The sequence below is a fragment of the Vicugna pacos genome, chromosome 11 (assembly GCF_048564905.1).
Source record: "Vicugna pacos chromosome 11, VicPac4, whole genome shotgun sequence".
Lineage (NCBI taxonomy): Eukaryota > Metazoa > Chordata > Mammalia > Artiodactyla > Camelidae > Vicugna > Vicugna pacos.
This window is the reverse complement of record NC_132997.1, coordinates 36,006,845-36,021,937: the sequence shown is the minus strand read 5'-3', so window position 1 is coordinate 36,021,937 and position 15,093 is coordinate 36,006,845. Positions and strand designations below refer to the sequence as shown.

Here is a 15,093-nt window from a genome sequence, read left to right as displayed (position 1 = left end):
AGGCCGCAGGGTGAAGGCGGGCCTGGGGCTGGGGCTGGGGCTGGCGTCCCTCCAGCTCTGAGAAGGGACCCGCGCCCGCGCACTACCAGCTAGTCATCACCTGCAATGTCTCTGGGACTAGGTCCTCCAAGCATATCTCCAAGCTTGCCTATCACCAGGGTGTGGTCATTGTGACCTGTCCTGGCTGCCAGACACACCACACCATCCCCGACAACCTAGGGTGGTTCTCGGACCTGGATGGGAAGAGGAATATTAAAGAAATGCTGGCAGCCAGAAGGGAGAAGGTATGCCAAGTGGCTGGCAAGGGGGTCCAGGAGCTTCTTTTAGAGGCTGCGGGGTCCCCCAAACCCACCAGTGCTGTGGCAGGGGCTGAGGACCAGGATCCCACCCTACCTGGCAGGAAGGAGGCCAGCTGACCCACCTTCTGCCTTCAAGGAGGATACTCTGGCCCTGGGACGCTCTGGACGTGACTTGTTGTTGTTGTTGTTGTTGTTGTTGTTGTTGTTGTTGTTGTTGTTGTTGTTATCAATAGCTATCAGTTGCAGATGTGGGGCCTGGGAGTCTCCTGCTTTCCCTGGCTCTGGAGTCAAAATGACTCCCGAGAACACTCTGAGGGCTGCAGCTGGGGCCTTCTGCAGCTGCAGGCCATGTCCCAGTGGGAAGGGGCTGGACATGGAGTCTGAGCCCCTCCTGGCTGCGGCTGTGTGGCCTTGGGCAGGTCACTTTGCCCCTGTGAGACTCTGTCTTCCTGTCTCGAGATGAAAATGCTCAGAGCGCCACCTTGTCAGGAGGACAGGCAGAAAGACAAGACTCAGAAGAGACATGGGGTGGCTCAGTCCTGTCCCAAATGTCAAGGCGCCCATCTTGCTGGCTCTCAGGGATTCCAGGAAAGGATGGCCAGTTAGCCAGTGAACTTCCTGGGTGCAGGACCAGCACCCCCACAACCCTCTGCAGATCTTGTCCCTCTGGCCAGACGCAAGGAGGCCCCACAGATCCTTCTGTGGCACCTGCTGTCCCCTGGACAGCCCTGGTGAACAAGTGCCAACCTCAGCCCTGACTTTTGGCCACTGGGCAAGCGGTCAGGAAACCAGGCCTCTCGCTGTCTCCACTGACAGGCCAGGCAGCCGTGGTGACAAAGGGAGTGGGTGCGAGGGGTGCTGTCTGATGGGCGGTGGGCCGCGTGCCCTGCATTTGTCTCCCAGCCTTGTTTGACTGTCTTCTCAGGATGTTCCTGTGTTTATGAGAGCGTGTTTACTTCCAGAAGCCTTCTGGGCAGTGTGAGCTTCAGCATTAAACAGCAGCCACCATCTTACAGGGTCCTGGCAGGATGCGCGCTCCCGGTTGCCGACCCCGTCGGCCCTGGGCCTCAGCATGGTTCTCCAGGCACTGGCAGTCTGTGCTCTGACCCGGTTACCCCTGTCCTTCCCCTTGACGAACAAGCCTGCATTATTCCAGCCCAGAGCCCCCCGTTCCATTTGTGAAGTCCAACCTGGAAGCTGAGCCAGCAGCCCCACCACGGCCTGCTCTCCCACAGAGGCCCCAGGCGACCCACTGGCCTTGAAATGCCTGAGCTGCAGGGCTGGGTAGTGGCTTGGCTGCCTAGCTGACCCCAGACGCTTAGGACCAGAATTTGGGGAGGTCCTGGGAGCTGGCTGGACTCTGAGAGTGCAGGGCTGGGCCTTGGAGGGCCACTGAGACCAATCCCGCCCTCCACGGATGTGGAAACGGAGGCCTGTGGTTTGGATAGGTATGCTAGCTGTTTTTTATTGTCTGTTTTCTGACACTTTGACACCTGGGTCCCACTGAGCCTGGAGGGGCTGCCCCTCCCAGCGCTAGTCAGTTCCTAGAGACAGTAGAAGATGCCAGTGAGCACACCCGGGGGGGGGGGGACAGACAAGTAGGGGCAGCCCCTCCACCCAGAGATGCTGATTCCTCCCACCTGCTAGTCCTGCCTCCCTGTTGCTCCCCATGGAAACCACAGGAGAGGCTCTTGCCACTGTTTCACCTCCCCTGCCTCCTGACCCGCGAGGACCCTGCTGATGCCCCTCCAAGGACAATGCCCCATCTGCACGGATGCTTCTCAGCCCAGCCAGGGCCCAGTGGTCCAAGTGAGCCTACTTTGTGCGAGGCCAGGCTGCCACTGATTTCAAGACTTCAGAAGGACATCTCGGATGCGAAGGGACACATCACAGGAAGGTCCATATATTTTTCCTTCTAAGCCATGACTCAGGAGTAAAAGCAAAATAACATTGTGTTCAGATCCAAGAGACTCAGAGAGTTTGCCGCTCTCAGGCTGTCACTGAGAGTGAGGACGGGTGGTTTGAAGGAAGAAGTGAATGAATCCGAGAAGGAACGAGTGGAGAGTGAGACATGAGGGTGGGAAATGGGTGAGTGCAGGTCTGTCTGACAGTCATGACTGTGTAAATCAAGCATCGGGGGTTAGTAAGAACAATTATCATGACTAATGAGAAGGCAAAAACCTCTGTGGTTCAGTGTTGTGTCCTGGCCATCACCGGCCACCCTACCAGGGCTCAGGAAGCCTGAGCTGAGGTAGAAAGGGCAGAAAAAGTCTATACACTAGTCATTCCTATCCATCTGTGTAAGAAGAATTGCACACCATGAGCAAGTGGGAATGATTCCTGGAATGCAGGATGGCTTCACCCTAGCAAAATGCATGACAGTGTGAGGAGAAAAAACAGGATCATCTCAATGAATGCTGAGAAAGGAATGGATGAATTCACCAGCATCTTCTGAATTTCATGGAAACATGAGAAATTTAAAGGGTCATATTCACACAATGTTTTTTTTTTTCAATAACTCTAGCCCAACTGGATAATAACAATTTTTAGAAGTATCACAGCATTCTATACCACGTTATAGCACAATATCACTTCACTCTGTTCCTCATGCTATGGGTCGGTCTTTTAGAGCCTCATCAGAGAAATGGCTCAATTTAGTAGGGATGCTCATTGCAAGAAAAACATGCTTCTTTTATGCCATCGACTTAACATGGATTGTTGAAGAGAAACCCCCACCCCCATTATGACAGTCATGCAGAGCGGTATTTCTGCATGTGGTGACTGATTCATAAATTCAGTCCCATCGTGAAACTTCAGGTCCGTAGGATCTAATATTCTGACTTTGGATCCCTGAGGGAGTCAGAGGTGTCCCCTGAGACCTAGAGAGCAGAGCCACACAGTAGGAGAGTCAAGGGGGCCAAAATGAGAACAGAAGTGAGAGCAGATGGCGAGATGTGATGTGGGAGAGCCCTGGGATCATGTGGGTCCTGGCTGAGGGGCTCTGTGGGAAGGTCTTCAGGAGTAAAGGGCCTGGCAGGGGAGGAAGGTGCCTAGGTATGATGACCTCCTGTCAGGAAAGCTCCAGGAGAGCCCGCATTTCAAATACATTCCCCTGGCCTGTCCTATCTTCCCTCCCAACTCTATACATTCAGCAATACACGTCCATCTTCTTGGCCAAGTGCTGGGCTAGAGACCTGTAATTTGCTCAAGTCCAAGGTGTAGACTCTGCTCCCAGGTGGCTGAGCGTTCCTTATAATAAAGTCAAGGGTAAGCCATTGTAGGTAGAGGAGCAGGTAATTAAAATCAAAACCTGTCCCTCTCCCACAGTTCTTATCATCACTGTTCTTTCTTCTGACACTTTAGGATACACGGGATTGTAGCAAAGCTCCCCAGGGGAAAGCAGATTCAGTGCTCTGGGGATAGAAGTCGATGAGGACCCACCTTGGCTGTGCTGAGCAGGAGAACTTCCCTGGTGAGTGACTCCCACTGAGACCTACTGCCCCGCTTCAACTGTCTCCTAGGGATTCAGGGACAACCCCACTGTCCTGTGAGCAGACCGCTTTCTACCCAAGTCTACATCACACGCACACAAGGCAACATGAATTACAATATCTCTTGTACATTGCACTGATTGTCAAAGTCTTTTATTTAAGTAGATATTTACAAACGCAGACGGTTGGAGGGAGAGAGGAAGGGACAGAGGTGGACACAGATGGGGGCTGGACACAGAAGAACACACGTCTGTGTATCCCAAGTGACGACTTCCACTCAGTGGCTCAATTTCTGTTTGTGAATTAAAGTGTATTGAGATTAGAGCTGAAACGAGATTGAAGAAAAAAACCAAACCTCTATAGCTTAAAGAAATCCTCACTTTCTAAAACATGTTCTGAGGAGGGCTAAATTGGGAAGGAGCACTTTGGAATGGAACAGTGTTTCTCAGAAGCAGTGACATCCCTCCCTCTGGTGGCCGTACGGGGAATGGCATGTGAGCTGCTGGCTCCATGGATGTCGGACAAACAGGCAACATTCACACAAACACAAAATCAGTCTCACTGCTGGAAGAAAACAAATCCTCTAAGGTCAAAATTTGGGCTTGCCTTCTAAGTCCTTGTCTTGATCATGCCATGAGCGGCCACTTACCAAGGGTGGGGTCTCAGGGAGTGTTGATGGAGGCCCTGAGCTGGGCCCTGGGTCCACAGCAGACAAGAGGGAGGAGGCCGCTGCCTCACAGGACCTGCAGGGAGAGGGTGGGAACGTGTTGGGGCCACTTGTCCACATCCCCGCCCTGTGTGTCTGGTGCAGAGAAGTGAGTCTATCCAAACAGAGACATGTAGGGCACTTTGAAGTTTCTATTAACCATAAAACACAGACACAACAGGCCGCAAGGAATATGTTATCACCTCTAAGAATAATCCGGAATTGTAAATCACAGACACCTCAGGAAGAGTGGGCGGCCCGGCCCTGAAGGCGGCGGGAGGCAGCCGAGCCAGACGGATACTTACAGCGCGTCCCTCTGCTCTGGCTCTGGCTCTGGCTCTGGCTCTGGCTCTGGCTCTGGCTCTGGCGCTGTCGCAGGCAGGAGAGCTGGAGCTGGCGCTCCACCCAGAGGGGTTTCCCCAGCGGGTTCTGGAGCTGGTGCTGTAGCTCCAAGAAGGGAAACTCTCATCAATAGGACTGCTTTCCCACGTGTCTCCCAAAGCCAGGGGAGCCCTCACTGCTACTCAATCAAATCTCACTCCAGGATTCCACCCCCAGGGAGTCTTCCCAGGCTCTGCTCTGTGGGGTCCAGTGCCGTCCCCTCCCCACCCACCAGATCCCCCACCCTGCATCCTCCTCACCATCACTGTCTGCCTCTGGGAGTTCCAGTTGCTCCAGCTGTGCCAGGAGGAGGTGGGCCTGCTGCTCCAGGTCTGAGCCAGGCATGCTGAGCTCTACGTAAGCTACAACGGTCTTCAGGCATGGGAATTCTGGAGGCTGGTGGAAGTCGTCTGGGTACTGGAACAGCCAGGTGCCCAGGATGGAGGCCATGGCCCTGGGTGCAGTCAGGGGGACACCAGAGTCAGAGGCTTAGCCTTTCCTACCACATTGGGCTCCCAGGGTAGCCCTGCAGGGACCGGGGACTTTTTGCCTTTGGCTCCTGCCCATCCAGAGGCCGGCTCTGCTCCATGTCCCATCTCAGCTGGCAGTGTGGGCAGAGGCGGGCTTGGACACAGAGGAGGGGCTGCTACAAGCCTTCTGAAGGGACAGCACTGGCTCAATGGCGTGACCACCTGTCCACTGCTTCAGGGACACCTGTCACACTGCTATGTCCCTCTCCCTGCCCCTCCCCACTGGATGGCACGTCTGTGAGGACAGGCAGGCTGTGTGCTCTGCGCACTGCCCTCTAAGGGACACAGGAGCTGCTCTATGAGTGCCTGAGCCAGGAGGGAACAGACAGGCTGTGTCGGCCATCCAGGCTGCCCACGGGCCTCCTCACTCCTCAGACTTTAGCTCCTGCACCTGCTGGCTGCACAATCCTCCAGGGACCCTGCCTGGGTCTCCTTCTGCCCCTGCCACTCAGCATCATCAGGATGGGCTCAGCTGTCCCCTGAGGCTCCCTGGGTCCCCTGAGCACCAGCTGAGTCCCCACCATTGAGGCTACACTAGTTGGTGGGCACGATGCTCTCTACCCCTTGTGGTCTGTGTCTCCCAAAGGGCGTGTGGGCAGGGATGGGATGGATAGGGGATGCTTGTGGGTTTTCTTCACTTTTGACTCTGTCCTCTGACCTCCCAGATGCCCCTCACAGTGCCACAGTCGCATCCACAGCTCTCTGGGTCTTGTCTCTTCTTTGCCAGGGGAAGCCCTAGGACTTCTGCTCTCAAGCCAGACTCACAGGATATGCGGGATCCAGGATCCCGCCCACCTCTGCCCAACCAGAGAGCCCATAGCTTCACACACTATTTGGGGAAGGAGTCCTTCCCGCTTCAATCCAAGAGACTCACTGCTTCAGCTGGTGCAGGGGTCCCCCGTCCTCTTCCGTAACAGGGAGGACGCATCCGTATCTAGAGGAGAGCAGGAAGGCGTCACATGGACTGTCCCGAACACACTAGCTGGATGTGCTGTCTAGTGTGACAGTGTGACACCCGAGAGAATGGAAGCCCTGGAGGGCAGAGCTGATGTCTGCTCGATGTATTAAATGATGGTTGTTCCTAGAAAAGCCCCTGTCCCTGGGGGCCCTTTCTATACATTTGAGGAATGAGTGAGTGAGCCCACCTGGCCCCAAGGCGCACATCTCAGTGGGCCTGGGACCCCACTTGTCCCTCCCAGGGATCACTGTTCTCACTCTCCCAGGACAGGGACAGCTAATGGCGTCACCGATCCCCTTTGAAATGGGAAAACAGTTCCACCCGTGGCCAAAGTCCCAGTGACACAGGAGGCAGACGCTAGCTCTTGGGCAGGAGGACAATGAAATTCGCACAACCACAGCCCCGCCAGCTGCCCTTTCCGTGAGCCAGGTCCCCGGAGAGCACCTTCCATGAAGATCTCCCTCTGTTCCTACCCTCCTAGGGCCTGATCCTCTCTTGACCCCAGCGTGCAGGGGGGACACTGAGGCTCAGAGAGGTAGAGGAACAATGCCTCATGGCTCTGATGGTAGGTGGCCAGGTCCCCAATGTCCCATGAAGACACAGTGCTCACCTTTGGAACAGATGGTCCAGCACCTGCTGGGCGGTGGCAAGAGCTCGATAATTGCCCAGAAATGTGTTCACGTAAGAGGGGTGCCCGCCCAGGACGGCAGGCACCAGCTTTGCCACCAGCTTCTCCAGCCTGTGTCGCTGGAGGCTCCAAGCCCTGTAGGCCTCATCCCCGCTCCCTGATGGTCCAGCTCCCCCCTGGGGTGGAAAGAGGAAAGACATGGATCAGAGGCAGCACCGGGGACCCCCAGGCACTTGGGGCTGGAGATTAGACCGAATCCTCAAGCCTCAAGCTCTTGTGCCTGAGGTGGAACAGGGGAGCCCTGAAGCAGATCCTAGGTTCTCGGCATCACCAGTACCTGGGGCGAAGGGCGATGATGAAATGCATCAGTGTCTCAGATCCCTGTGTCGGCACCACAGTGCCGGCCCCTCCCTGCATGGACCACATCATCCCCGTGACTGCTGTCACAGCATCCCATTCTAGGGATGAGAACACAGCGGCTGAGCCTGGGGTGGGAGGGCTCAGGATCTTCAGGTTAATGTGGACACGTGGGGATGGAGAAGAAACAGGACAACGTGTAGAAAAATGCAGAAATACCCTTGACTTCACATAGACTGAAGTTCTGTCCGAGTCTCTTTCTGAGATTCGGACTCATATGTGGGCACTGACTTTGCGTCTGGCCAAGGCAGGGCCTGGGTTGTGACGGCAGATGGGGGAGACGGGGCATCAGATGCCTTTGCCAGCAGCTCTCTTAAGAGGCAGCCCAGGGGAGAAGCGGGGCAGCAGCGGGGCCCGGGGCTTCCTGGGTGTGGAGTCTCCTCGCTCGCACTCACCCTGAGCGCGTCCTGGGCTCTGCTGCTCTCGTGGGGCACCTGCGCCTCCTGCAGGGAGGTGGAGCGGGGATCTCCGTGGACCAGGTCCTGTCCCGTCCCATGTGTGGAGTCCTGTAAATACAGTGCCCAGAGGCCAGGCAGGAGCCTCAGAGCCCTGTCTGGTTCTCCGACCCACTAGACATCTCCAGTCCTGACACACATCCACCACTGTCTGCACAGACCTCCTTCAGGGGCAGAAAAGCTGACAAAGTGGGTGCCTTGTATTCCCGTTGACCCAGAGATGATGCCCCTCAGGAGTCCTCTTTCCCCCTTATCAGCCCTGTCCTTGGGTGCGGCCATGACAGGACCACCGGGTCACCAAGTGTTCAACAAGCCATTCCTGCCCAGAGGGGACACCTCCTCTCAAGTCCCCCTTCAGCGACATGGAGATGAGGGAAAGTGGGCCTGCCCAGGGAGGGCCCCCCATGGAGGCCGGTCCCAGACTGGCCTTCTCCAGGCCACCCAGCGTTACCTTAGGTGACCTCCTCAAAATAGGCCACAGGCGCCTGGGTGGAGGGTTCCACAGACGCCTACAGCCACCGAAGAACCTCGCAGTCCAGGGTTTCCTGGCGGAGAAGCCCCGGGAGACCGGGAAACAAGAGGAGAACATCCTGTGTCTTCAACTGTCTCCAGCCAAGTGCGCTGGCTCTGGAGCTGTTGTCCAAATGTGGGTGCCTGGTAACCAGGTTCCATTTCGGTTGGGGTCTGTTAAGGAGGTGATGTCACTTCCTGGGGTCCACTTCCTGGAACCCCCTCCTCAGAAGACACCTCCACATGAGCCCTCTGGGCTGCTTGCCTGCTCACGCCCTTCTCCACGCAAACCCGCACCTTGCACAGTTAGAGCAGCCCCGCCGTCTCTATAGCTGCCGGGGGAGGTTCTGCAGGCAGCTTTGAGGAGACGCCCTGGCTTCCAGAATCCACTCCTCATCCTTACCTGTTCTCCATCCTGGGGAAGTCCTGGTGTGTGTCCAGGCCGGTGTGTCTCCCCAGCTGCCCAGTGGGAATGATTCTAGAAAGTACTTCTAGGGATGTCCTCAGGTGCAAGTGGAATAAGGCCTAAAAAATTGGAGAGTCATGTCACCTGTAGGTGTTGCCTGCAACCCAAGTTATCTTCCTCTGACTTCCTCCTCCATGTCTGTTCCTCTTATGATGGGATGCGATAATTCTTATTCAATGTCATTGTACACGGGTGTCTATGTGTGTGTCTTTGTATATGTGTGTGTGTGTGTGTGTGTGTGTGTGTGTGTGTGTCTTTGTAAACCAGTGCTCACACTCTGTGTCGCCAGCAGGAAACTGTCCCCACACAGGAGAAATGGGCAATAGCATCCTGAGGTCTGAGGGTTTCGGTTTTCTAAAGCAAACCGAGTGAGAAAGTCTGAGGCCCTTGCTGGAAGGTTAGAGCTCATGAGTCAAGGCCACGCAGGTAGCAGGGCTGGAACTGGGATCAGAGACAGCCTGTGTCCACTGTGCACACTCAGTAGCACAGTCCTGGGAGCAGGAAAACTGTCCGCTTCTCTGATTACACAGTCTGGCAGGCTGAACTTCTCCAGCTGGATATGCAGTGACCCAGGGACAGATGGGCAGGTGGTGGCTGACATCGGTAGAGTGACGTGACCATCTCATAGGCTGCTTCCCTGCATTCAGGGAGCTTCCGTCCAGGTAGGAGGAAGGCCAGCGAGTAAACTGAACGACAAGGAAGGATGTGATCAGGAAGTAATCTTTGTTCTGATGGACTACAATGGGGACGTGAGAGAGAGCAAGGCCACGGGCAGCATGGCATGGAGGAAATGACAGTAGGGGCCTCATGACCGGGGGGCCCAAGATTCTCAACTCGGCATCAGAGATAGCAAGGTCAGGGCGAGAGGGTGCCCACCCACAGGGAGCTGGCCTCTACCTCTAGCTCCGTGTGGCGGTCTGGCCTAGCTGCTTACCAAGGTCACTTCCTCCTGTTCGTGGGCACAGATGCGGCTGGACTCCATTTCCCGGCCTCCCTCACAGTCGGGCACGCTCAGCTGTTGAGGTCTGACGGTGGCATGTGAACTTCAGCACAGCCCATAAAAACCTCCTACACGTTCTCCTTCACGTCCTTGAGACCTGAGAAGCCATACGTCGAAATGATAGATTCAGTGGATAAAAAGAACCTGGATCCCTGAACTCTGGCTAGGAGAAGAGCTACCCACCAAGGAAGATAAGCCCCTTTTGGACGTTACGCAAGTGAAGAAAAGCCCGGGATTGTATTAAGCCACTGAGATATTGGGGGTTCCATGTTCAGGCAGCTCCCACGAGACCGATTCACTGAAGTCACTGTGTCATTGCCACGGCTGCTCATTTGGCCCTTTCTCAGCCTTATCATATTACCACTTACCTTTTGACTTTCAGGTCACTTTTCCTTCCTATAGGTCCCACTCCCTCAAGTGGGATGGCAACAGGGCAGTCAGAGGTCTGCCCTTGTAAGGTGAGTGCTTTCTCTGTTCTCTGCTCCTTAAAGTGGATTCTGCCTTCACTGCTGTAGCATGTCAATGGATGCTCTTAGGGCCCTTGAAGCCATTTGTACTCTTAGGTGCTTTCTCTTTCAGTTCGCTTAGACGACATGCTTTCTGGACTAGCACGAATACAGTCCTTATCTCAGGCCTTCCCCAAATTGTGATCATGTCTGAACTAGCGGGGCCCGGCTGAGTAGGACAGAACTGCCCAGACGCTGCTGTAGCTGCTTATTTCCATGTCCGACTGTATGCTTTTTCAGGACAAGGAGTATTTCTTGGGCACCAGGCACAGTATCAGGCACACAGGAGGCGTTCAACGAACGCTCGCTGAAGGAACGAATAGGGTCACTCCATGTCGTCAAACACACCGGGATGCTATGGAAAGAATCCGCAGCTTTTGTTTTCCCCCTCCACTTTTTGGTATTTTACTTAAAAAGGTTGATTTATATAGACAGGCATTTGGGCAATTGATTAATCTTTCTTCATCATTTTGTCAATTTCCCGTGGAGAGCACAACTTGTCAGTGATACGTGAACATGCATTTATTCTTTGGAACAATGTCTTTGGCTGTGAGCTACCACAAGATCTCGTATGTATTTCCCTGTGCCATACAGTATAATCTTGTTCATCTATTCTGCATCTGCCTGTCAGTATCTGCACATTTCCAACTCCCAGTCTGTCCCGTCCCACGCCCCTGCCCCTTGGCAACCACAAGTTTGTTTTCTATTTCTATGAGTGTGTCTGTTTTGTATTTATGTTCTTTTCTGTTTTTCCTTTTTTTCCCCTTCAAAACCATCTTTAAAGCAGCAGCCTAGGGAAGCCTGCTTCCAAGATGTCGAAGGCGTGGCCTGGGCCGCGCGCAGAATTGGGGCGGGGAGAGTGGCGGTATGGGCTGTGCGGGAAGGGCCAGAACAGGACGGGAGAAATCTGCGGAGCAGGGGCAGGGGAAGGGCTGGGCCAGGAGCGGAGAGCCCGGTTGGGGCGGTCTCGGCTGGGCGGGGTGAGCCGGGGCTGGGGGCGGCGTCGGCTGCGCGGGGAGAGCCGGGGCGGGGGTCGTTCTCGGCCGCGCCGGGAAAGCCGGGGCTTAGGGCGGGGGGCGATCTCGGCTGCGCCGGGACAGCTGGGGTGGGGGGCGTCCTCGGGCGCGCGGGGAGAGCCGGGGTCGGGGTCGGTCTAGGCCTCGCCGGTAAAGCCGGGGCATGTGGCGTGGGGCGATCTCGGCTGCGGCGTGACAGCTGTGGTGGGGGGCGGCCTTGGCCGCGCGGGGAAAGCCGGGGCGCGGGGAGAGCCGGGGCGGGGGTCGGTCTCGGCCGCGCCGGGAAAGCCGTGGTTGGGGCGTGGCGCGATCACGGCTGCGGCTGGACGGTCTGGTCCGGAGGCGTCCTTTGCCGTGTGAGGAGAGCCGCGGCGCGGGGAGAGCCGGGCGTGGGTCGGTCTCGGCCGCGCCGGGCGAGCCGGGGCATGGGGCGTGGGGCGATCTCCGCTGCGGCGGGACAGCTGGGGTGTGGCGCGAACTTGGCGTGGCGGGGAGAGATGGGGCGGGGAGAGCCGGGGCGGGGGTCGTTCTCGGCCGCGGCGGGAAAGCCGGGTTTGGGGCAGGGCGCGATCTCGGCTGTGGCTGGACAGTCTGGTCCGGAGGTGGCCTCTGCCGCGCGGGCAGAGCCGGGGCGCGGGGAGAGCCGGGGCGGGGGTCGGTCTCCGCTGCGCAGATCATGGCGGGTGGGGCCTGCGGGCGGGCGGGATCCTGTGGACAGCGCTGAGACGCCTGCCGAGACTGTTGAGAGGCGCGCGCCTCCCGGATGCTTGGCCTGAGGTGGCGGCTGGGGGCTCGGTGCCTGCCTGGAGGCCGCAGGGTGAAGGCGGGCCTGGGGCTGGGGCTGGGGCTGGCGTCCCTCCAGCTCTGAGAAGGGACCCGCGCCCGCGCACTACCAGCTAGTCATCACCTGCAATGTCTCTGGGACTAGGTCCTCCAAGCATATCTCCAAGCTTGCCTATCACCAGGGTGTGGTCATTGTGACCTGTCCTGGCTGCCAGACACACCACACCATCCCCGACAACCTAGGGTGGTTCTCGGACCTGGATGGGAAGAGGAATATTAAAGAAATGCTGGCAGCCAGAAGGGAGAAGGTATGCCAAGTGGCTGGCAAGGGGGTCCAGGAGCTTCTTTTAGAGGCTGCGGGGTCCCCCAAACCCACCAGTGCTGTGGCAGGGGCTGAGGACCAGGATCCCACCCTACCTGGCAGGAAGGAGGCCAGCTGACCCACCTTCTGCCTTCAAGGAGGATACTCTGGCCCTGGGACGCTCTGGACGTGACTTGTTGTTGTTGTTGTTGTTGTTGTTGTTGTTGTTGTTGTTGTTATCAATAGCTATCAGTTGCAGATGTGGGGCCTGGGAGTCTCCTGCTTTCCCTGGCTCTGGAGTCAAAATGACTCCCGAGAACACTCTGAGGGCTGCAGCTGGGGCCTTCTGCAGCTGCAGGCCATGTCCCAGTGGGAAGGGGCTGGACATGGAGTCTGAGCCCCTCCTGGCTGCGGCTGTGTGGCCTTGGGCAGGTCACTTTGCCCCTGTGAGACTCTGTCTTCCTGTCTCGAGATGAAAATGCTCAGAGCGCCACCTTGTCAGGAGGACAGGCAGAAAGACAAGACTCAGAAGAGACATGGGGTGGCTCAGTCCTGTCCCAAATGTCAAGGCGCCCATCTTGCTGGCTCTCAGGGATTCCAGGAAAGGATGGCCAGTTAGCCAGTGAACTTCCTGGGTGCAGGACCAGCACCCCCACAACCCTCTGCAGATCTTGTCCCTCTGGCCAGACGCAAGGAGGCCCCACAGATCCTTCTGTGGCACCTGCTGTCCCCTGGACAGCCCTGGTGAACAAGTGCCAACCTCAGCCCTGACTTTTGGCCACTGGGCAAGCGGTCAGGAAACCAGGCCTCTCGCTGTCTCCACTGACAGGCCAGGCAGCCGTGGTGACAAAGGGAGTGGGTGCGAGGGGTGCTGTCTGATGGGCGGTGGGCCGCGTGCCCTGCATTTGTCTCCCAGCCTTGTTTGACTGTCTTCTCAGGATGTTCCTGTGTTTATGAGAGCGTGTTTACTTCCAGAAGCCTTCTGGGCAGTGTGAGCTTCAGCATTAAACAGCAGCCACCATCTTACAGGGTCCTGGCAGGATGCGCGCTCCCGGTTGCCGACCCCGTCGGCCCTGGGCCTCAGCATGGTTCTCCAGGCACTGGCAGTCTGTGCTCTGACCCGGTTACCCCTGTCCTTCCCCTTGACGAACAAGCCTGCATTATTCCAGCCCAGAGCCCCCCGTTCCATTTGTGAAGTCCAACCTGGAAGCTGAGCCAGCAGCCCCACCACGGCCTGCTCTCCCACAGAGGCCCCAGGCGACCCACTGGCCTTGAAATGCCTGAGCTGCAGGGCTGGGTAGTGGCTTGGCTGCCTAGCTGACCCCAGACGCTTAGGACCAGAATTTGGGGAGGTCCTGGGAGCTGGCTGGACTCTGAGAGTGCAGGGCTGGGCCTTGGAGGGCCACTGAGACCAATCCCGCCCTCCACGGATGTGGAAACGGAGGCCTGTGGTTTGGATAGGTATGCTAGCTGTTTTTTATTGTCTGTTTTCTGACACTTTGACACCTGGGTCCCACTGAGCCTGGAGGGGCTGCCCCTCCCAGCGCTAGTCAGTTCCTAGAGACAGTAGAAGATGCCAGTGAGCACACCCGGGGGGGGGGGGGACAGACAAGTAGGGGCAGCCCCTCCACCCAGAGATGCTGATTCCTCCCACCTGCTAGTCCTGCCTCCCTGTTGCTCCCCATGGAAACCACAGGAGAGGCTCTTGCCACTGTTTCACCTCCCCTGCCTCCTGACCCGCGAGGACCCTGCTGATGCCCCTCCAAGGACAATGCCCCATCTGCACGGATGCTTCTCAGCCCAGCCAGGGCCCAGTGGTCCAAGTGAGCCTACTTTGTGCGAGGCCAGGCTGCCACTGATTTCAAGACTTCAGAAGGACATCTCGGATGCGAAGGGACACATCACAGGAAGGTCCATATATTTTTCCTTCTAAGCCATGACTCAGGAGTAAAAGCAAAATAACATTGTGTTCAGATCCAAGAGACTCAGAGAGTTTGCCGCTCTCAGGCTGTCACTGAGAGTGAGGACGGGTGGTTTGAAGGAAGAAGTGAATGAATCCGAGAAGGAACGAGTGGAGAGTGAGACATGAGGGTGGGAAATGGGTGAGTGCAGGTCTGTCTGACAGTCATGACTGTGTAAATCAAGCATCGGGGGTTAGTAAGAACAATTATCATGACTAATGAGAAGGCAAAAACCTCTGTGGTTCAGTGTTGTGTCCTGGCCATCACCGGCCACCCTACCAGGGCTCAGGAAGCCTGAGCTGAGGTAGAAAGGGCAGAAAAAGTCTATACACTAGTCATTCCTATCCATCTGTGTAAGAAGAATTGCACACCATGAGCAAGTGGGAATGATTCCTGGAATGCAGGATGGCTTCACCCTAGCAAAATGCATGACAGTGTGAGGAGAAAAAACAGGATCATCTCAATGAATGCTGAGAAAGGAATGGATGAATTCACCAGCATCTTCTGAATTTCATGGAAACATGAGAAATTTAAAGGGTCATATTCACACAATGTTTTTTTTTTTCAATAACTCTAGCCCAACTGGATAATAACAATTTTTAGAAGTATCACAGCATTCTATACCACGTTATAGCACAATATCACTTCACTCTGTTCCTCATGCTATGGGTCGGTCTTTTAGAGC

The 15,093-nt window shown here is 56.4% G+C and overlaps 1 protein-coding gene across 1 annotated transcript; it reads right to left on the bottom strand.

The window, feature by feature from the left end:
* Positions 1-3,924: 3,924 nt before the first annotated feature.
* LOC140699906 (ral guanine nucleotide dissociation stimulator-like) lies at positions 3,925-9,823 on the bottom strand. The gene is made up of 7 exons (XM_072972393.1): positions 9,776-9,823; positions 6,976-7,169; positions 6,282-6,341; positions 5,138-5,331; positions 4,802-4,937; positions 4,440-4,533; positions 3,925-4,082 (listed from the first exon to the last, which is right to left on the bottom strand). The coding sequence occupies exons 1-7, from the start codon at positions 9,821-9,823 to the stop codon at positions 4,068-4,070; spliced, it is 741 nt and encodes a 246-aa protein (XP_072828494.1). The 3' UTR covers positions 3,925-4,067.
* Positions 9,824-15,093: the final 5,270 nt, after the last annotated feature.